The 22,934-nt window shown below is 39.9% G+C and overlaps 1 protein-coding gene across 1 annotated transcript; it reads right to left on the bottom strand.

Annotated features, from left to right (window-relative positions):
* Positions 1-652: 652 nt before the first annotated feature.
* lmf1 (lipase maturation factor 1) lies at positions 653-22,307 on the bottom strand. Its single transcript, XM_085415733.1, has 11 exons — positions 22,070-22,307; positions 21,190-21,499; positions 20,118-20,128; positions 17,445-17,593; positions 10,075-10,140; positions 6,272-6,439; positions 5,475-5,655; positions 4,481-4,634; positions 4,163-4,346; positions 3,595-3,707; positions 653-2,458 (listed from the first exon to the last, which is right to left on the bottom strand). Exons 1-11 carry the CDS (start codon positions 22,278-22,280, stop codon positions 2,272-2,274), a joined length of 1,734 nt encoding a protein of 577 aa, XP_085271859.1. The 5' UTR covers positions 22,281-22,307; the 3' UTR covers positions 653-2,271.
* Positions 22,308-22,934: the final 627 nt, after the last annotated feature.

Below are 22,934 nucleotides of genomic sequence, written 5' to 3'. Positions count from 1 at the left end.
CTTCCAGACTACATGAGACAATAGACGCCCAGGCTGAGATCTTCCTCCACCTCTCCTGTATCTCCCCCTCCTGCAGAGAGTTCCTGAGAAGAGGAAAGCTCCTGCAAGGTGTGACAATCTCCCCCACCAGTTGAAGAGCCCCCCAGGCGGCTCGCCGCACCGGCGGCACCCTGCGTCAGGGATGGGCCCCCATGCACCCACCTGCCCACAACCCCGGCAACACACAAACCAGGACCCAAGGCCCCGAGGCCCGGCCAGGGCCCCAGCCCAGAGACGGAGCGCCCCCAGAACCTCACGCCCATCCCGGACCCACCCAGGGGCAGGCAGGCTACCAGGTCAGTAAAAGCGTGTAAAAGTTACTGGTAGCTTTTACATCACAGAATGAAATGACACGGCTGATTTCTTGGATGAGCACACAAGCTGTTTTACACCTGCCCAAGTTCAGTTTTAGCTGACACTGTTTTAACTGTAAACAAGCTACCAAAAGCAGACTCACATGATCTGGTGAACTGTACCCAGTGGAAGTATTCTAGCTTATTTCATAGTAACTGCTGTGTACAGATCAGCTGGCTCGAGCAATATAAGTAGTGTGATCGCTAACTGTGAAAGTGATGCTTACTTGCTCCGGGACCCTTCAGCACAGTTTGAATACACAGTGGAGGGGTTGCAGTCATGGTTGGTACAAGGCAACCATCAAATCAATTTATTTATATAGCACTTTTAAAAACAACAACTGTTGACCTGTACAATAAAATAATCAGATCAAATTAAAAAGGAAAGTAAAATAAAAGATAAGAAAATAATAATAAAATAATGACAGACTCGTACAGAATTAAAAGCCAAAGAGTAAAAAAATGGGTCTTTAACCTCCTGAGACCCAAACTCTTTCATGGCATGCATTTGAAATTTCTCTTTGATATTTGAGCTGATTGGGACCTGATGAATTTAAAAATAAAGAATTACCAGATTTTTTTTTATTGATTTTTTTTTTTACCTGATTTTTGTTTCTGAGAAAAATTAGATCCACACATGAGGACATTCGCTTTAAATTTCAATAGAACAGTTGCAGTATAATGTCCTCGTAAGTGGATATCAGGCCCTTGTAGAGAAAAACTTTGTATGTAATGTGGACGCCAGGTCCTAAGAGGTTAAACGAGTTTTAAAAGTATCCAGTGTTGCAGGTCCTGATATGTAAAGGCAGTTTATTCCACAGTTTCGCAGCAGTCACAGCAAAATACCCAATCTCCTGTTTTAATCTAGACCTGGGACAACCAGAAGCATTTGGGCCACAGACCTCAAAGATCTTGCCGGAGTATACCAATTTAAAAGATCAGAAAGATATATATAGGAGCTAGTCCATGCAATGTTTTAAAAACAAGTGTCAAGATCTTAAAATCAATTCGAAACCTTACTGGCAGCCAGTGCAGCGAGACGAGTGTAGGGGATATGTGCTCTCTCTTCCACTTGCCAGTCAAAAGCCTTGCCGCAGCATTTTGAACCAGCTTTAGCCGGACAATAGATGACGAAGTAACACCAGAGTAAAGGCTGTTGCAGAAGTCGAGGCGAGATGAAATAAAGGCATGGATTGCTTTCACAAAGTCTCTGAAGCAGAGAAATGGCTTCGCCTTTGCAAGTAAGCGAAGGTGAAAGAAGCTGGTCTTGATCACATTATTTATCTGTTTATTGAATGTTTAATTACAATCAAAAATCACACCTAAATTCCTCGCAAACGGTTTTTTATAATTTTCTAAGGGGCCGAGGTCGTAATGGTCACTAGGGCCGAAGACAATGATCTCAGGTTTCTGTTCATTTAGATTGAGAAAATTTAAAGTCATCCATGTCTTAACATCTTCCAGACAATCGAACACTCTTCAGAGGGTTCACAGATTTGCGTTTCAGTGGGAGGTAGATCTGTGAATCATCTGCATAACATGTGTCTCGTATGAGTACATCTGTAGTGACACAAATGACCAAACTATCTAAAAGACTGTCGGAACAGACACAAATACGGTGGGACATCTCTCTGCATGAACCACACACACAAGAAAAAGCAGGGAAGCTGATCATTACATATGTGTAGATCCCTTTTAATATAGAAACTGCACTCATTCAGATATACAAAGGCGGGCAACTTCCCACCTTTAATTGAAAGCTTTACAAAAACCCTCACATCATGTGGGAATAAATGTGTGGATGCTCGATATCAATGAAAAAGTTCTTCATGAAATCGAATCCCACCCTTCTTCACCGTGACTTTCAGAGCTCACGGCTTTACTTTCTGTTCTGCTGTAAATGCGGATGGGGCCAGTTCCTGGATTGGAAGTAGCCCCTGAGTCCTTCCAGGTTCACAGGAGGGAAGTAAGCTCCGATGCGTTTCCTCAGCCACCACTTGCCCTGTGCTGCGCTGGCACTGCCTGGCTGGCTGAACTTGTACCTGAAATGTTCTCCCCGAACCCACCTGCAAGGAAGAAGAGCCCAAAACTGCGTTCACATGAAGTAATGATTTTTATCGTCAGCATACATTCTTCAGGGCTTATAATACTGTGTCTACCAACAACAGTGAGTTTGTTAGGTTTGTTTTGCTCAGAGCAAAAGGTAAGGAATCTTAGAAAACAATACTGAAATATTGATTTTTTTCATCGCTTTTTTTTTTTTAAGATAAACTCATGTTTTGCAAAAAAAAAAAAAATGTATGTGATGGAGGGAAATTGAGATCATTTTTGGATTCAGCACCCTAAAAAAAACATAAAATTTACCAAAAATATTCCATGCAGCTGAAAAAGCTTTTTTGCAGACCTGTGTTATCAATCACAAGTCAATGAGCAGTCCTCCTGTCAATCCTCACATCTGCTTTTAAAACACCGAGATGGTGACATTGAAAATAGTCCAGTTTATTTATATAGCACATTTAAAAACAACAGACACTGACCAAAGAACTTGTTGTACAACACACAACACAAATCACCAAAAAACATTACAAATGATTTAAGAACGACAGAAAAAAAGTTTCAGCTGCAACAACAGAACTTAACTAATCACTGTGTAACGACAAAGTGCGTGTTGTCCATCTTTTATATACAGTATGGGTTGGACCATGATGGTCATACCAGCATGTTGTGCCGCTGGTGTTCATGCACGTTAAAACACTGAGGAACAATGTAGTGTTTGTTATTAGACGATTCCACTGCCTGAAAAAGATCTGCCCGGTTAGCTAGTTACTTAGCATGCCTCAACTAGCTAGTTATGTGCCTATCCTTCCACTGCTGGCTAAAAATGGTTTGGTGATGATAGAGACCAGTGCAGGTGAACATTGTACACATAATACACACTTTTCCTTGATGGTTGTGTTACGTCTCTAAAGGTTGTGTGCGTGTGAGTTGCTCTCTTCTTCCTGTGAAGCGCTACTGAAGCGACTCCACTCAGCAATCAGCTCCACAGAGCCATTGTGGTGGCTCACTGCTGTGTGAATGAGTGTGGTTTTGGACTTATCCCTTTTCTTTTACCAGCGTCTAAGTTTAGCTGTAGCTTTCTGAGGACTTTCCCAAACTTAACGGGAGTGTTTTGGTGAGGCTGGTGTAGACTGTGTGCGTTTACCTGGGTGAGTCTCTGCCTTGGAACGGGTTGTGGTCGAGAAGTGAGAGGACTGTGCTGTCGTTGGACAGCAGGCGTCCTGCTATGTGGATCACCCACTCGCTCTGCTCGTAGGTCTGATCGAACAGATGGAGACAATGTGTTAGAAACTGAAATAAACACAGGAGAAGGAGACGGAAAGAAGAGAGGACGAGGAAGAGACAGAAATCAGGAGAGAGGAGAATTTTAACGAGTCACACTGGGAATCAAATAAGTGAGAAAGAGGAGGCAAGGGAATTTAATGTGTGTTTGTGAGAGAGAAAAAGGGAAATAATGAGCAGATACAGGGAGACAGAGACACACAAATGAAGCCTGAAGGGCAAACACAACAGTTCTGGCTTGATTTAAAACAAGCGTGCAGCACTATCGTGGAAACACTGCCCCCCAGTGTTGGAAATGGGGTACTAAAGCTTTTCCACATTGATTACATTTAGATATAAACAGCCATAACAGCAACAATAATATTAATACATTGAAACTCTTTATCAACATTAGGATGATAAATAAAAAAAATGCTGTAGTGAGGTTTCACCTGGAAGGCAGCGAACCACATGAGCCAGTCCAGTCGATAGTGGTACGGCGAGAGGAGGCACGGCCGCCGGTACACGTCCCCCGGCTTGCACATGAACTGGTACTCCTCCCACAATGCTTCAGGGTCCTTGGGATCTGGGCTCAGAGTGCCCTGGAAAATCACCTCAGTACGTTCCTTAGTGATGCTGAACAGAAGGAGAGGAAACATTAAATAAAACGAATAAAGGATCACATTTTTTAAATTTCACTAATTTCTTTAGTATGCAAAAATCTTAATTTGCAATATGTCTGCTAATATATGCGTTTCCTCTCGCTGTACCTGCCAAACGCTCCGTACGTGTTGACAATGCGCAGCGGGTCAAAGGATGTGTTCATCACCTGCCTGGAACTCAGCAGGTTCGTCACCACAGGGATGCTCAGGCAGCCAATCAGAATGCCCAAAGATATGTTAACCACCTGACGAATCAACATACCTGACACAGACACGCACACAAAAACAACTTCTAAATGCATCTTAATGTTCTGTCACTGGATAGAGCCCACTGCTTTCTCTGTCATCTGCTCCATTTCAGCTAAATATGAAACTGCACATGCATGTTGTCGCTCCTGTTCAGCCAAAAAAAACGTGTATTCACCCCAAACCTGTACCTGAAGCCGAGGAAAACTGCACCTTAAATCAAGGTGACACATTTATTAGTGTCTGGCCTGGAGCAGTGGAGGTTGGCATTAACGAGTGAGCCGGCGTGTTTGCATGTGTTTGTGATCAGTGAAACAATTTCTTAGTAAAAAAGGTGTGGACGATGTGTGCCGGGGTAGCTGGTACTGGCAAACATTTGCTAAGTCTGCATCAGTTCCTTCCTACCTTTCTGCCTGGCCCAACACATGTTAAACACATCAGGCTACCCACAATCATTTCTCACCAGGACCAACTTTCTGGCTCTGCTCAAATGATTCAAATAGGCCCACACTCCAGGTACCAGGTTATTTCATATTTACTATGCTACAGTGAAGCAAAGACACTAATAGGTCCAGTGGGACCAATTAGAGTGGGGCCACTCTCACACTTTTACCAGTTTCAGCAGTCTGTATTGTAAAAATGTAAGTGGCGTTACTTTAAATTCCAACAAACTTGATGTCATTCTTTTCCCAGCTACTCAGCTCTCCAAGTGCTAATCCTTTTTATTCCCATAATTCCTTCTCTAGCACAACCAGATGCTATGCAGCCTTGTCAGTCTGTACTGCTGAATACCAACATTTCAAATTCATAAGTAGACAACAATATCCTGCGTTTGCACAGTTTGGGATGTGCATACCTTTGGTAGGTGCTGGGGTGCGTCCAGCTACATCCTCACTCTGTATCTCCAGCACTGCTTTCTTGGCTCCAGCCCCAGAGCGAAACAAGAAGCCCAGCGATGCATCGTCAAAGCAGGCCAAACTGGGAACGATGGTGAGCCAGTTCAGAAAGCTAAGGTTCCCGCTCACTATCAAAACCACCTGCAGCCCAAAATAATGGGACAGAGAGAAGGCACAGTGAGGAGAGATGATGCAGCAGTGTTTCAGCACCAATTAAAAAGCTGGAAAACATGTTTTTTTTTAAAGAAATGAACGACCCAATGAGCTCTAACAAAATGAAGGGCAGCACCAATACCTCAAAATCCTACTTTGTTTTTCGTGTTCACCTCGTGTAGGCTACCAGGGAGCCTACCACAGGCTATACATGAGGCACAGATTCAGTTTAAGTGTACAGTAATGGATAAAATAGCTAAATGCAATTAAACATCCCAACATTAAAGCCATTAACTCATAGTTCAAAGAGTAAGGGGACTTTCAAGGAATGAAAAATAAAATGACATAAAATCTATCTGAGCAGCCCGCCTTGGTTAAACCTGTGTGTGTGCAAACACTGAACAGGAACAGTGTTTCCAAAACAGAGCCAACAACATCACATCAGTAGGTGCATTTACATTTCATTATTGTTTGACTTCTCCCCTCTTAATCATTACTACCTTGGCACCACCGTTAAGATCGTTATCTCAGTTGCCATAAACATCAATCATCATTCAGCCTTTGCTCTCATTGCTCTCTGTGGCTTGTGAACAGTGTAAATTACCTGGAAAAGGATCTGGATTGCTCCATTAACCATACACAGCCGCCTGCCGAGGAAAGTGAAGAACGGGACGATGAGTTCGACAAAGTGGTTCGACAAGGTCTCAAAGCGATGGAACCACCATGGAGAGCGGTGAATGTAGTAGGACATGGGATTGGGAACTGGTTGGGTCTGCACAGAGAAAAAACTCAAGGTCAAGGTGACAAGTGCCACGGTAACATCTCATCTTTAATGAATGGATTCCTCCCTGAAGTTCTGCAAAGTTTTTCTGATCTGCAAACATTTTCCAAACACCGTCTGCTCACAGCTTAAGATGGAAGTTTTTCAGATTTACGTTGGCAATAACTGTCTGAGATGGGATGAAAATTAATTTATAGTGTCACACCTTGAGGGAAACATTTCCATGTCTAAATAAAGATGGAAACCTATTTAAATAACAGCAACCACACCTATGCACCCCCCCCCCAAAAAAAAAAAAAACCCAGAGGATTCATACAGACTGGTAAATTATGCGTGCATGAGCTGGTTGCTATGTAAAAGCTGAATATGCAAACTGCTACAGGGAGTGAAAAATAAATATAGCACAGGAATAGGCGTAGGAAAAATGAAAACAAGACAGTTGGCATCCTAACCCAAACCTTTATTGTTTTTATGTTGCAGAAAATTGGGGTTATTAAACTTGCAGCTTACTGAAACACCCCTGGAAGACCAAGGGCAAGGGGCCTGCGACCTCAGACAGCCAAACAACCCCACAGGACTTGGAAACCAGCATTATTACAACAAACATACAGAGGCAAACAAAACAGCAACTATGCTGAAACACAGCTACACAGCCCCCAGAGAGTCAGGACAGGAGGAGATCTGCAGCTCCTCTGCTCATCTGAAAGGGAGCACTGTGTCCGAGGGGTTAATAAGGTTCACCTGGCACCACTGGCTTCCGGTCCTGTGTGCGTGCGTGTGTGTCTACATTACGGCGTAGGCTGCTAACTGTTGAAATTGGACCAGGAAAGGGAAAGTGACCCAGCGTGGAATAAGCTCCACATTATACCTGACAAATCATCCTACAAACTCATTTTCTGGTACACTAACCTTAAATAACTGTCATGTAGCTAAAGAATTGCCTCCGCAGGCATCTATAGTTTATTTAATAATTCAAGCAAGATACAGTGAGCACAGTAGCTGAGGCTACAAACAAAGCTACATACAGCTACACAACAGTCACAAGCTCTGAGAACTGAACCAGCGCTGTCATGCATCATTACAGTTAAAGTAAGACGGCCATTTCCACTTGTGGTCATTTCTAATTGGTATAGTTTATATAGATATGTTTCAAAACCTGATGAGAGAGCAGCAGCACAACCGCCATCGCAGAAGAGACCAGACTTCAATGACAGCAAGTCATGTCAAGTGGGCTGCAAAGGAGCTTCCAGCTGAAATGAAAGTGTGAGCAGGCTGAAGCAGTTTCAGCAGTGTGCTGCATACGAGACACGCCAATTGGATGTGAGATGTTTGACTTCATCACTTACCTGAACTAACAAATCAGCAAGTGCCAGTACCAGTCTCTCCTGAGACTGGTACTGGCACCCACTCGCCAGTACCAGTCTCTCCTGAGCGTTACTAGAGGCAGATTGACCCCTATACACTCACAGTCATTATAAAAGTTGTTTTCACCCTTCATCGCAATTTAAAAAAAAAAAAAAGCTTTTTATAATCCATGCAGCTGGAGTTAGGGGGACCCTTTCAGCCCGATATCGGCGACAACCAAAGCAGTCAGACTGAAGCTTCAGAATAAGCGCTCCAAAACCAACAGCTGACATCACAGTGGCTACTGTCAGTGGAGCTAATGCTAGCCTCAGTTTAAAATAAGCTACTGGTCACACCAGACTAATTAAACCTGGAGCTGTTTAAAGCTTGTGTCTATTGTTTGTGTGTACTGAACTTAGCAAAGCAGAATTTCACTTTGAATTTAACAGTTCAGAGATTTTAAACATCATCTACCTTCGATTGCTCAAATTGGTCAACATCTGGCTCTCATTGTTCTAGCTGTAACAGCTGTGTGCCCCTAATACTACTGAGCACACTGAAAATCAACAGTTTAACCAACAGATCAGTTTAACTTTAACTATTTTTACATTGTACAAGTTTAAATGAAGGTATCAAAAGGAAGAGGGAAAAAAACAACAACCCATCTTTCTGGTAACAACAAGGTCATTTAGGGGAGTTTTCTTTATGATGTAATGGTAATCACATGACATATGAACAGAGAGTATAATTATTTCATACACTGAACATGGGGAGAATTAACTGATGTTGTTTTTTCAATGTACAGGACATTTGATCAATTTAGTTGAGGTTAAGACAGTTCAACATTTTCGATACACATGAAATTGTGAAATTTGTACAGTGGAAAATATTTGGCCTCACAAACTCTGCTGCCCTGTATGGCAATGAATGCTAAAACTGTGGGAAAATTTAGGAAAATTTTATAAGGAAGAGTCAAAGAAAGAAAGAAGGAAAAGCCATAATTAGAAAGGATAAAAATGTAAGCGCTTTATACTTCCACATTATAATCCTACACATCACTAGCTATCAACTCCATGGAAGCCTGTGTGTTACAACCTAACCTCCCTTCCTATTGTATTTTCGGCTGGGTGAATATCTATGAAGTATTCTTGATGTATCCCGTCTCATAGGAGCCAGAATATTCCTGTCTATGTTAATTACAGAAGACAGAAGAAGGTCCTCCTCCCTCTGTGGCCCGCTAACATCGAGCAGTGCTGGTTAGAGCGGTCGAGTGTCCCACCGAGGGAAAAACAAACACTGGATTTGCACAACCTCACACTCAGTGTAAGAGTTTGATTTACTGAATCCCACAACAGCGGTTTCTGTAATGTGCTGCCCTGCTGTGGTTAGCCTGATGTGAGTTTGTTGCAGCTTTGTCATCATCCAGGAGACGAAGCCAAGGTTCACTGTTTTTATATATCAATCAGACTGAGACGTTCAGACTGCTGAAGAAAACGGGCTTTTGGGAAATTTAAAAGCGACTCTGGTTTTGCTGGACACTTGTAATATGATAGCTTAGGTGAAATCTTTGGTTGTAGGAGGTCGTTACTGCAGCGGCTCCTGCACTGTACTCAGAACGCAAGCAAACGTGGGATTTTAATCTGTGTTCTGCACAGAACATGTTTAACAAACTTCCTAGAACCACCAAGGGGTTCTAGTGTGAAGGAAACAAGTGTGAACAGCTCCCGGCCCAACCTGTGAGGATTGAAGGCCCTTTGAAACCCATTCGTGTCTTTTGTTTGCGCGCATTCTGCTGTGACGTACCTTCACACAGCCAATAGAAACGAAGCATGCTGCGCTAAGTTCAGCCACACGATGAAGGAAAACATTCATATGCATATACAGGGACTTCCAAAGCCTTTCCAATGGCTCTGAGGACCTCGGGGGCAAAGACGTCTTGTGTAAACGACACACTCTTCACTAATCGGGATAGTTACAAAGATTAAGTCTTTATGAATAAGCGATACATCTTTTTATTAAACATTTGAACATAATACGTCACAAACTCTCTAGAGGATATAAAGTCAGAGAGATACATGTTTGGAAGTGACAAGAAGCAGGCGCATGTAGTACACGTAGAGCAGCTGCAATTTTTGGGTCCTTCACTCTAGTTAGGGTGAGTGCAGCGCACGCCGTGTCAAATGTCAAAGGGCCTTGAGGCTGCACTGTGCATTTACAACAACAGAACACTGAGAACCAGGAAGCTGGACATGCAGGGAGTACATTAAATGCAACATACGCACCTCATAGTGATAGTCCATGCAGGTGAGGTCTCTCCAGCATTTGTCGCCTCTGATTTTTATAAGACCCTGAAAAGAAAAACCATAAAACTTGTGCTACATCAACCTCAGTATACTTCAAACTTCACAGCAGCAAGCACTTCTGTGTTTAGCTGGACTTAATGGATGTCAGCACATGACAACTAAAAATCTGTCTCAAAAGGAAATGGTTCAACATGAACCAGTTAATAATAACGCCATTGGAGAGTTATAATAAATAATAACATCAAATTTACATATTTATATATATGTAATGTGTATAAAACATGCTAGTGGCTCTGTAAAACTGGGCATTGGCTCAGCCTTTGACCTAAACGCCAAGTTTAACTTGCTGCTGCCATTAAATTCAAAATGACTATTTCCTTAATGTTCCACTGGGAATTAAATTTGGGTTTCTGAGACGGTTTTCTATTCACATGTTACAATTGGGGTTGTTAATATAGTAATTTTTTTGGTTCCAAAAATCCACAATGGCGACAGCAATAAATAAAGCTGAGGCTTCAAAACGAAGACATTCACTGCAGTTTTATCAATCTTTCAGTCTATTATCAGGGCACCATGATAATACCAATGCTTTAAAATCTCAACCAAAAGAACAAAAATATGAATCTTACAGTGGAAAATTTAAGGCATCACTAAAATCATACTCATCCAGTGTATGTTCAGAGCCTAAATAAACCAAATGCTTTATGGAGAAGAAATTCATTAACATGCTACACTCTAACAAACAGGATAGCATGTAGCCATATCTAAGAAGTGACAAGATACTTAAGCCCCTCAGTGGCTGACACACTTTAAGCACAACAAGAGACACAATACAAAGTGGGGATCCACCACCAAAGATCAAATCTGACACAACAAATCTAATTTGCTTGTCGTCTGAAAACATCATTAGCTTTTCTGACCTTCTCTACTCAATAGCAGCTCACAGTTGTGCAGCCCTGTTGTGCTAATGCCTCAAATTGAGAAGAAGCCCTCAGAAGATTCAGTTATAAACAGAGTCAGTGCTAAAAAAAAAAATAAGTATGCTGACGAATACAGGGGGGGAAAAAAGCCTATGGAGCTCTACGAGTGTTTTTGGCCAAAAGAAATTGTCATGCTACTGAATCACAAGTCTGTTGTTAGAAGTCCATGGTATTTCTAAATTGATGATGCAGATTATGACTGTAATAAAAAGTTAACCATAGTCCCTCACTGAGGATTTTCCCTTAATAAAATAAGAAAAAACAAAAAAAATGATTCAAACTAAGCCCAAAATGCAGAGAAATGCAATGTCAGGGCTTGTTTTCCACCAACTGAATTAAGCAAACAGGACACTATCCAGGACCCAAGTGTCAATATTGACACATCAGCCTGTCATGTGGTCGACGTGGAATTTGGAATAAGTCGCCTGCTAACCTCTAACCAGATTTACAAAAACCAGGACATTTCTTTCTGATTACAAACTTGGCTGCTGGCTGTTGAGGTGATGAAGCCAAAGATGTTGTTGATAATTCAATTCAGTCATGAGATTCTGAAATGTCATCAATTACTACCCAACATACAAACCTCTGACATAAACAGATATCTCGTCAGTATCAAGAGGCCTTAGGGAAAGGATATGAACCTGTAAACTCAGCAAAGAACACCAGAGAGATTCAACCTTTCACAACTATGATCCGCTCAAAATTTTATTAAGAAAGAAAATTGGATACAAATGTATCCATTGGATTCAAACAATGAAAATCTGACTATAAAAACAGAAAAGAGGAACTGTGGTGTTAATGCCACAGCAGTACTGGTGTTACATTGCTTTGTTTGACATGGCATTTTTCCAACATGAATGAAAACATACTGTTACTCTAAGAAGGCCTTTCTTGGAAGTCAAACAGGAAGCCACTTATCAAAAGTAAATAGTAATATCATCAACATATGCCAATGACACAATGGTAATGAATCATCAAACATTTTCAGTCCATTGATTGTCATGAGCTTAAAGGCTTAACTCTAGGAGGTTTAAGGCATCCTTGACTAAAAGCCCAAGCATGATTGTAATCCAAACTCTAACCCAGACCCTAGGCAATCATAATATCTAAACTTAGCACAAAAACTAAGGACATTTGTGTTTTATCAACTATTATTTTGTTGTAACTATGCTTTTTAGCAATAAATTGTATACCATTGGAAACGGTGCCCCTGTAAGAAAAATGCATCTGTGCATTGAGCAGGAGAGCCGAGTATGTGGGTTGTTCAGATCTTCCCTGCCAATGGCAAACAGCTTATTCTCCTATTGACTCTTGTTTGGTGTCATTTTTAGGATGATTAAAGTCTGAAGAAAGAAGACATACTGGCAGTTTAACAAGTAGAATGTGGAAGAGCCATACACAGCCACAACAGCCTGACACCTCTACTTGGTCACACACTGCTGTGGGATGCCATCCAACTGTTCAGCCAGCATTTGAGATCAGTGCTGTTGTGTTGGTCACTCTGGCACGAACAGCACACCCAAGGTGATCCCACAAGTGTTCAGTGGGGTTGAGGTCAGGACTGCAGACATGTTCCAGTGCACGTGTTGTCGACACAAGCACAAATGGGCCTGATGGTGCAGGGCAGTCATGGAAGGCCTCCTGGCAGGACTGTGAGAGCAGAGATGGATTGTGTGTGATCTCTTGTGGATTGTTTGGGCAGAGTCGTCGGCCGTATCTTCCTTCAAAGTTTGACTATAAATTTGAAGAACACTGCCTACAGTTCCTAAGTGATGACAGGTCTCTTTGGGAGACAACACCACCAGAAGAATAAAGCCCGTCTCTGACATTCCCAGTTATATAGAACTCGACTTCAATTTGGAGATGGTACTAGAACTCACTCCAAATAATTTTCCAACTCTGTTTTGTGGAACACCAGCCTGAAGTTGCCCTATGGCCTCTCCAGATCAATCAAACGTGGCATCCTGGTAAACAAGGCATCCTTGGAGCAGATGCCAATTAGTCAGGCACCCGATTAGCTGCACCTGGAGTACCAGAAGCTCAAAACAAGATTCAATAACCGAATAAGCTGTTTGGCACTGACAGAGAAACGTATCATGGTTGCAGCCCACAAATGTATTTTTCCTATGAATGTGGCTCCATTTAAAGGGAAAATATGTAGATACAGGGGTATAAGACTTATAGCCAAGAAACAGTGCTGCAAAAACATTGTCAACCAGATACAAATTTCCTTAATTTTTTTGCAAAGTTCTTTTTTTTTTCTTTTTTTTTTTAATTGAATTGTTCTCCCAAGTCTTATAATTCAGGGAACAAAGAAAAATCAAAAACTGTTGGCATTTGTCCCCAGAAAACACGTTTGCCTTCCTCTGTGATACAAAGTTAGGGTTATCACCTATGATGATTCAGAACTCAGAGTTAAAGCTGCTATAATCAATATTGTTTTGCTGGCAATGAATACAATGACTGCTGTCAGAAACCTGACGCTAGCAGTTATTGAATAAACAGAGAATTACTATCTTACAGTGCAATTCCTATTAGCACCAAGCAGCTCTTTAGCGTCTTTCATCTTTTTTGGGGTTTTTTTTTTTTACAATCTCAATATTGCTTTTGGCTCATTCTTGCTGCTCTCATTCACACTTAAGTTAGGTCTGAGTTACATTTGACTCATAGCTGGACTGTATGAAAGCCTTAATCCACGTCAGTCTTTCAGTATTAATAATTTGGACTTCTACTTAAACATATCTTCAGTTACAGCCAAAATGTCATTCAGCCAGGAATCATGAGCAGCTTCTCTTGTACACCTTGAACTCATTGTTACCCACATCTATTTATTATAACAGGCAATAAAGGTCTATCCATCCCAGTCGACCAGATGTGCACCAACAGTCTGGGCGAATCAACGTGTCAGCAACACAAGAACCAAAGTCTAAATGTGATTTCAGCTCACGTTACACACCGTTAACTCTATAAAGCCAATTTAAGCCACAAACCACACCTAGCAAAATATTTCCTACAGCTGCTGTGTTTAATGGAAATGTTTGATCAAGCAAAAAAATTATAATACAACGCATTTACAATCACTATACGCAACAGTAGAACTTAATAATTTATTGATTCTCTGACAAAAAAAAATATCAACACCAGTATTTTTACTGCCTTCATCTATTAAGAGGCGCTTTTAAACTCTCAGGAATTTACTGGGGGGGGGGGGGGGGGCGGGGGGGCTGTTGTTATACCCTCAGTGATTAGTATGATCAAACTCTACTATGAACAAACTTAGAAGGCCATTTCAAGACCAATTTTAATTTAAAGTTACAACTAAACCATCAGGAAACAGCTAGCAAGCTAAGATGAAGGATCTATTATCAATTACTTGACTTTGTTGTCAATATTCTTGGTAACATGAGAAATTTAGTCCTCATACAAAAGTTTAATCAAGTAAGCATACCATGCTTATACTCAAAAATGTATCTACCCAACACTGTACTGAAAAAGCATCACATCTTACAACACTGAGACTTCATTTGAGGGTCACTTATCTAATTTACCTTTAAGATATAGAAGGGACTAAATGTCTATAAGGCTGAACATCAATCAGAATTTAAAATGAGGCTTTTATCCCCTTTTGTGAAAACACTTTATATTTAAAGTATTTACAGAGCTTCATAGTTAATGAGCCGACTTGATCTTCTGAAATCTAATTAGCTTCACATTTTGTAGCTTTCTGCCTGATTAACCTCACAGTCTACTGCTGCTGCACACAAGCTGCTAGGGCACAAATTGAAATGCATCCGAGCAGCTTAACATGCCACCTCAATGTGCATGATGTATTACGCTAATTAGGAAACAAATAGGGGGAAACGTGTAATAATTACAACAACATTTTTTAAACATTTTAATGTCAACACTGTTGTTTAGCATAAAATATGGTCATGTGATATTTTTATAAAATGCTGGGGCATTTCTGTGTGTGCAAGTGTGCTGGAAGTTCCCCTTGTTTTAATGAGGTAATTACTTACTACAGAAGGTACAGTGGAGATGGTTCTAATCAAGATTAGCAGGGAAAATCTGGTTTATATAACAACGTTAAGCAAGAAAACAAAGGCACTTATGTATACTTTTAAATTGGATTTTTATGCTTAAGGTAAGGCTTGTTTAAATAGAGCAGGGTATAAATTTTTATCAAGGATGTTAAAATGATTTATGTACTTATTTCAATGGTAAAGGCTGACAAGCGGAAAATTACATTTAGTTAAACTGTTATCTTATTAGCCCATCCCAATTAATAATATATGGTTAATGCATTTATAGTCCAATTCTTTCCTTTTTAATATATTAAAAATATTAGATGCTACAGCAATAGCATGTGGTATGAAATTATTATTGGGAAAAATGACTTGTGCGACTTTGTAGGACATTTCATTGCTTAAAGAAATTAATAAATAAAAAATGATGGGCTCATACCCAACCCATCTCCTATATTTTCAGGGACCTTAAAAGTACATGCTAACCTTTGTCATCCTCACAAATATATAAGTCAAAGAACAGCATTGAACCACAGTGCTTTCAGATGGATAAATAGATACAGCCAGGGTGGATCAAACACTGTGGGAGGAACAGCACTGCAATTAACACTGCTGAAAAGTTGCTGAGTCTTTGTTACGTTTAAGCAGACCTCAGTTTGGACCATCATAAGCTCTCCCACTATAAGGTCATCAAACCCGTGATGGACGTCTCACATGAAAAATTAAAATATAGGAAAGTTCATCTCATAATCATAGTAGAAAATGTGCAGCAGAGCTTCAAAGTAAGACAATATACAGTCAGTGTGGTTCCTTTGTTTACTGTTTATCATCTGGATTTGATTTCCTGACAAAAGGAGCATGTGAATGCTATTTGGACCTTAACCTTAAAGTTCTGACATTCTTAACAACATTACAAAATAAATTATCAACAAAATCTAATCAGCTAATCCAATTAGACAGAGGGTGATCAGTTGACTAGATACTAATCAGGTCCAATAATAATTTCATCTAATATTTTGTAAAGCTAAAGCCCAGAACATCATCCATTGCTATAAATCCATACACTTAACACTGTGTACTCTGAACAATAACGTGCAGCAGCTGGTTTCATTTAACTGAGGAAAGCAAGCAGAGCTGATGCATTTTATCAAAACTGCAGTTATCTGTGCAGCACACTGCAACAGAACAACTCGTCATAAGTACTTGAGATTAAAATTATAAAATTTTATAATTATTAAAATCTAAATAATTCCACTAGTAATAGCAGTTCTCTTTTTTGCACACAAAAATAATATACTCTCAGTTTTTAGTCACAATTTTGGAGGTATTTAGTCAATAAACAACAAAGTGAACAAATTTAAGCCCCAGACATCATCATCATCATCATCACATTTCCTCTAAGTGTTTTGAATATCTGCATATCTAATACTTGTCAGGAAACTTTACCTGAATGCCTAAATGTCAGCCTATAAATGAAATATTTGGAAATAACCAAAGTCATTGAATTTTCCCCTTTGAAACCATGATCTCTAGTAGTTTCCTTGGTCAGTAGTCAGTTGTTAAGATACGTGTATCTTGGTGGCACAAAGAGCAGAACAAAAAAAACTTTCTCAATCTTTTCTTAAAAGATTAAAGTTTGCTTATGCCTTCTGAAAAATAACAGCACTTTCATTTTGCTTATGCAGTGACCGTTTTGTAGCATAACTGAGGTGCTTTCAAATAACGGTAGCCCTTAGCAACAAAACTCAACATTCATTCTGACGTTGTACATCAGAGAATGAAATACGCCATGAGAGCCTTTTACAGTGAAGCGCTGAGTAGGGGGCTCCCTGCGTTTCAGCTCGCTTTGTGGTCGTAACTGAAAAAATGCCACTGAATCTGTGGAAAACACAGTGATTGACAGATAAAACACAGACAGAGGTCTAAAATTCACCATGGAAACTGTCAAACAAAGAGACATATTGTTTAGTCGACTGTATATTTGTTTTGGCATCACCAGCTGCTGGCAGAGCTCAATAGCAAAAACCCAAAAGTAACAGTCTAAAATCCGATGACAAACATTCACGCTGCTCAGAAACGGTTTCATTTCTTCACATGACTGAGATGCGTTTATGTCAGGCTTTTAATTTAGAAACTTTAACAGCCACTGGAAGAAGATATATGCATACAAATGGAAGACAAAGGTAAGCTTTCTCATTTATCTTTCAGTTATTGTGAATTTGTTTGAAATTACTTCCTAAAATTTACTGTCAAAGCAGTTGTATTCTTGTTTTAACGGCATGCAATAAATGATCTATAAATTTGCAGACATCTCTTCTGTGTATTTATAAACTGCTATACTCACAGCCCCCAGCATGATGCGAACAATGAGCCATCTGAAGGTCCAGATACAGATGAGAGACGGGGGGCACCGGTGGGGAACCTGGGACAGAGTCCACACCGGACACAAGAAAATAGCCAGGAAGCCCGTCTCCAACAGCTGACTCTCCCAACCTGCACAAACAATCAGAAGATCATCAATGACCTGCTTTACTTAACGCAGGCTCAGTGTGTTATAGCACAGAAGAGCTAATACTGCTTTAATGGTGCAGGAACATTACACTTCAGGTCAACAAAGTAACACATGCACGCCCCAAGAAAACAACATGACGTCAAATTTCTGATTTGGAACAATATCAATAAATATGAGAGGAATGGCACACGTTTGTCTGGTAATGTCCTTGATAAAGCCACATTAACTGTGTTTCTGGGAGTCAAAGTCAGGATGTAACTGAAGAAGCACATCTTTGTCAAAGTTGGAGAGGAACTCTAAATTTTGCCAAAATAGGGAGTAACATTTTCCAGCCGATTAATGTATTGTGACCCCAACTTATTGCCATAACAGGGTGAATATCAGTAGTGATGGGAAACAAAAACACAGCTTTATGTGATTGGTTTTTGCTGCTGAACCTCCAAGCGGTCACTGCAAACCTATTTAATGGCTAAGTGTGTGGATCTTTTGCCTATCTGCCATACATATGTGAAAAAGCTTATAACAGGACTGTCATGCATGTACAGTAAGAGAAATAAGTGTTTGATTTGCTGCTGAATTCATAATTTTGAGCACTCAGTCTATAATTTTTTATTTTGTGATGGCATCAATCCACTTCCTGTACTTTGTGGGAAAATAATTTTTGACTCCCACCCTAAAAACATTCAAACATGGCAGTGGAAACATTATGTTTTGGGGGTCTTTTTCTGCCAATATTATAAAATCCCTGCATCACACTGAGGAAAAAAAATGGAAAAGTCTTGGATAAGAATGTCCTTCACTCAGCCAGGACACTGAAAATGCATCGTGGGTGGGCCTTCCCACAAAACAATGATCCAAAACATACTTCAAAGTCAAAAGCTCAAGAAGACACCCGCTAAAGATGAGACAGAAAGCTGAAGTTTTGTATCTCCAAACCACAACCTAAAAGCCTTGAGGATTTCGACGAGGTCAGCAAAGATCTCTGCTTGACAACGGCTACTCTACCAAGTAGTCAATTTGAGTTCCAGTTATTTCTCTCTCTGAAATTCCCATTAATTTCTAACTGTGGCAGAATGATTCATTCTTGATTGTTTTGTAGATAATTTGTCTTTCACTACAGAAATAAACCAACCACTGACCTAAGCTGCTCATTTCTTTGTGTTTAAAACTGTGAATTCAACCGGGGGTTAAATCCTTATTTCAGGACTACATGAGGCATCATTTGAAGTGTAAAATATTTCAGTTTGCAAAAGTCATGTTGCTAAAATGAAACCACCTCTAACCGTATTTCGACATGGGTCGCCAGCAGACTGGTCAAAGACACTTATTACGGGCTACCTAATAGCTTTTTTCCCAGAGATACTTTGACATTTTACTGGAAGCTAAATGGCAGTGTCAGTATAATATGCTCACAATGATAGTGCTTATGTTTAGCAAATATAACGTTACATTTTTAGGTTTGCATATGCTCATTAGGATTGGAATTGTTTCAAGCACTGAAGAAAAACAAATATTTAAATTGGAATCACCTATTAAAATTCTAGTGTTATAGTCTATAAATATCTATAAACAACCCAATATTAGTGCTAAGTGCACTAATATGGGAACAGTGGACCTTCATCTGCAGACTTTCAGCTCCACTGTCAGCCAGAGTGTGATAATGAGTCCAAGTTGCAGCAGAATGAGAGAAAAGGAATTTTCTTTTTCGGGTAATAGAAGCCACAGCCCAACCACAGACACAGACACAGGCCTGGCGTCTCTGACTACAAAGTGTCATTAGGCAATCACGGCGCTGCCGCTGACCTCACCACTTATCTGGGCCGAAGCTCTACATGCAACCTCATGTTTATACTTCCCCCGCCGCCATCTTTACCATCATAGCCATGACAGTTTATTGGGTTCACCCCGTTAAAAAACAATATACTAAGTTTTCACTCTAAGCTGCAAACAAAGTAGTTGATTTTTTCGCAGCATATCTTGATATCTACTGAATTTTGTAATAAGACTGGCTCATCTTTACAAATATGTCAAGTCACCTTACAGTCATAGGCTTCTAAATAAACGCAATGTGTCAGTATAGATGTGCTTTTGGTTTAAGGAACATGTGCTAAATACAAACATAAGGACTCAATCAGGCCCTCGCATTACCAAAGAACAACCACTCAACCAAAAACACATTAATAAAAAGCAGCATGAACTACACTTTTACTCTAAATAATAATAATAACAATAATACACACTAAAATTCTGTTTCTTTTTTTAAGAACAAGGATCAAACACTGATGATCTTTAGCACTATTTAAATCCACCTCTTCAAATTGTGACCCGTAACTCGATTTTTCTAAAAAGTGTTGCTCAACACAGGTTTAAAACATCTCACAGAATCAGTTTCACCTTTTATGAAAATATAAATGACACAGACACCTGTCTCACATTAATGCTTTCCTTCAAATCCACTTCTTTTTGGAGGCGAAACAAAGGAAGCTTCTGTGGAAGTTCACTTACCAAAGGAGTACCTGGAAAGAGAAAAAGGAAGCAGGTTAATGCTGTGAAACTGACTGTTTGGTGTCAGGAGAGATCAAACACGCTGGGCAGCCAAAATGCTTTGCGGAAAAATAAGTCACAACATGAATACAAGAAATGAAATATGCAGTTGCTGTCTAGTAGAGAAGTTGACAGCTGACTATGGTAACCATCACTGTGGGATCAGCTTATAGGGAATGTTTTTAAATGCATGTATGCTTTATGCTAATATAAGCGCGGGCATGAGCGCTTCAAATTAGGACCTACAACATTAATAGTTCACATAATTTTATCTTTTCAAACACGGAAACATCCAATCATAACTGAAGTGTATGCTATGCAATAGGAATAGCATACACTTAATAATGAATTCACTTGAAATCTTGTAGTGACTAATATGCAAAAAGATATTCCATCGTAAAAGTCGCCTGAACCTACATATTCTTTCTGAGTCACTCACACGAACACACACACACACACACACACACACAGTTATTAGGTTAAAAATGCAAGTTAGGTGTTTTATTATACTTAAATGATTGATAGGACTTAAAGAAATACTTAGAGACCTTTGAAAAGCCTGAAGAAATATAGTTTGAAATCACTGAAAAATGAGAATTCTGAATCAAAATGTAAAGAAATGTGTCGGCTTGATACTTTTGCACAGCCCTCTACGTAGCCACGTTTGACTACTCAAATTCTGCTCCCAGTGATATATTATATTTTATTTTTCTAACAACACTTCCTGTTAATTTCACATTAAAAGCCCTGTAGCAGGAATGCGAAACTTATTTTACATTCTGAGCAGTAAATTAATGGTTTTTCAAAATCTAATAGTTTCAAACATTAATATCAACCCAGAACGTTCCAATCAGGGCTTCTCTACTCACTAAATTTGGCTACAACTTAAGATCTTCTATAAAGTTTTTTGAAGATTTCTACAAATCTGGCTGTAAAAAGTTATCTGATCAATCTTTAAGATTAGGTGCTCTACATTAAAACATTTTTAATCCAGTTTTATTGAGAGTGAAAGCATGATTTAACCAACACTTACCACAGCTGTCCTACGTTGACCAGGGAGTGGTATAGCACCCACAGTGTGAGCATGATCACCATGTTGGCCATTCCCATCACCAGGACAAACCCTGACAGCGCCATCCCCAACAGGGCGATGCCATCCAGGTTGGCGTCCATGTCGCTCCAGTCAAAGAACCAGAGAACGGAGGGGGTGTACGCCATGGCGGCCATTCCGATCTTCCCCCCAACATAGCGCTTGACACTTCTGAGGTAGCTCTTACAGGGCATCAAGCCATGTTCACCAATCAGCTGCTTGTTCTGGTTGTAAGCAACACTGAAGGCCACAACTAAAAAACAAATGAAATTGTTTGTGAGACAGAAGCAATTAGTTTATTTTTCTCAAATTAAAGAGCAAACTTCTCCATGAGGCACAGCTGTCCTGACAGGAGCTATTCAGGTGGGGGCTCATTTATGATGTGAGTAAAACGCTGGTGGTGGTTGTGAGCTCAGCTCTTTGCAAGAAGCACCAGTAAAATCAGAACACGTGATAAATGGACTGGTTCTTATAGCGCTTTTCTAGACTCAAAGCACTTTACACAACTTGCCTCATTCACTCATCTGACGTTCACATTCATGGGATCAGTATATTTCCTTGACTGCGCCATCCCTGTGTTTCAAATGAATGGTTATCAGAAACTAACAGAGCATTAATAACAGTAGTTAAAAAACTGCCAAACACACGTGTAGGTACATTCACTAATTGCAAGTTTTATTTACAGTAAAGTGCGCATGCGTTAAGATACCGTGGCACTAAACTGTGACTGTCATGCTAATGATAAAAAAGTAAACCCCTACAGCTAAACTACCACACACACACACACACACTAACTGACTGCAGACCGTAAGTGTCAACATACAGTAAATAAAGGCGACGGAGCGCAGCAGCACAATGCGAGTGAGCCAGTAAGTCCCGGGCTGTAAGGACAGAAGCGGCTTCTCTTTCTCTGCGTCGCTGCTGGAGTGTTTTCCATCTTCTCCACCGCTAACAGCGGAGTTTGTCTCTGTTCTCTTACTGCCAACACGTCTCTTCCTCACAGAGATCTCTGCACGTTCACCGCTTGCCGCCATGTTTAAGGATGTCACGGTCACGTGACAGAACAGACGCGGAAGTATGTTATTATTATTATTATTATTATTATTATTATTATTATTATTATTATCATTACATTTTAAATTTAATGATATTATACGGTTTGTATGTATAACGTATACATTTTTTTCAAAACCAATTTAAATGTAATTTATTGGAAGTAAACGGATCTTCCGTAGTACAAATGTTCTGAATCTACCTGATGCCTAAGATGACAAATTTAAAGAGAAATCTATAAAGCAGGATTGAGGGGTTCTTGTACCTGAAGCTGTTTGAGAGGCATTTTGCTTCTCTCCTCTCCAGTCAGAGTTTTTCTGGCATTCCCCTCTTCAGACGCTGAAATGAAGATCACAGGTTAGCACTATTATAGGTTTTATTACTATTACCGATATTATTTTTATTATTATACTTTTGTATTTTATAATATGACTTTTTCATTTTGAGCTTTTGTTTTGTTGTTTAGTTCGTTTTTATTGTATGAGAAGTTTTTATTGTAGTTTAGTTTTTTATTAGTTTCATTGTTAATATTGGTCTTTTTAATTATTATTAAATAGAGGGCATATATCAGAGGCAAGATTTATCAAAACCAATTACAATAAAAACAGTGACCTTTTTGAAATCTGTTGAATCAC

The sequence above is a fragment of the Rhamphochromis longiceps genome, linkage group LG8 (genome assembly GCF_057381845.1).
Source record: "Rhamphochromis longiceps isolate RC_006_pf linkage group LG8, R_longiceps_female_GT1.1, whole genome shotgun sequence".
Taxonomy (NCBI): Eukaryota; Metazoa; Chordata; class Actinopteri; order Cichliformes; family Cichlidae; genus Rhamphochromis; species Rhamphochromis longiceps.
Note: the sequence above shows the minus strand (reverse complement) of the source record. Positions and strands in the feature narration are given on the sequence as shown.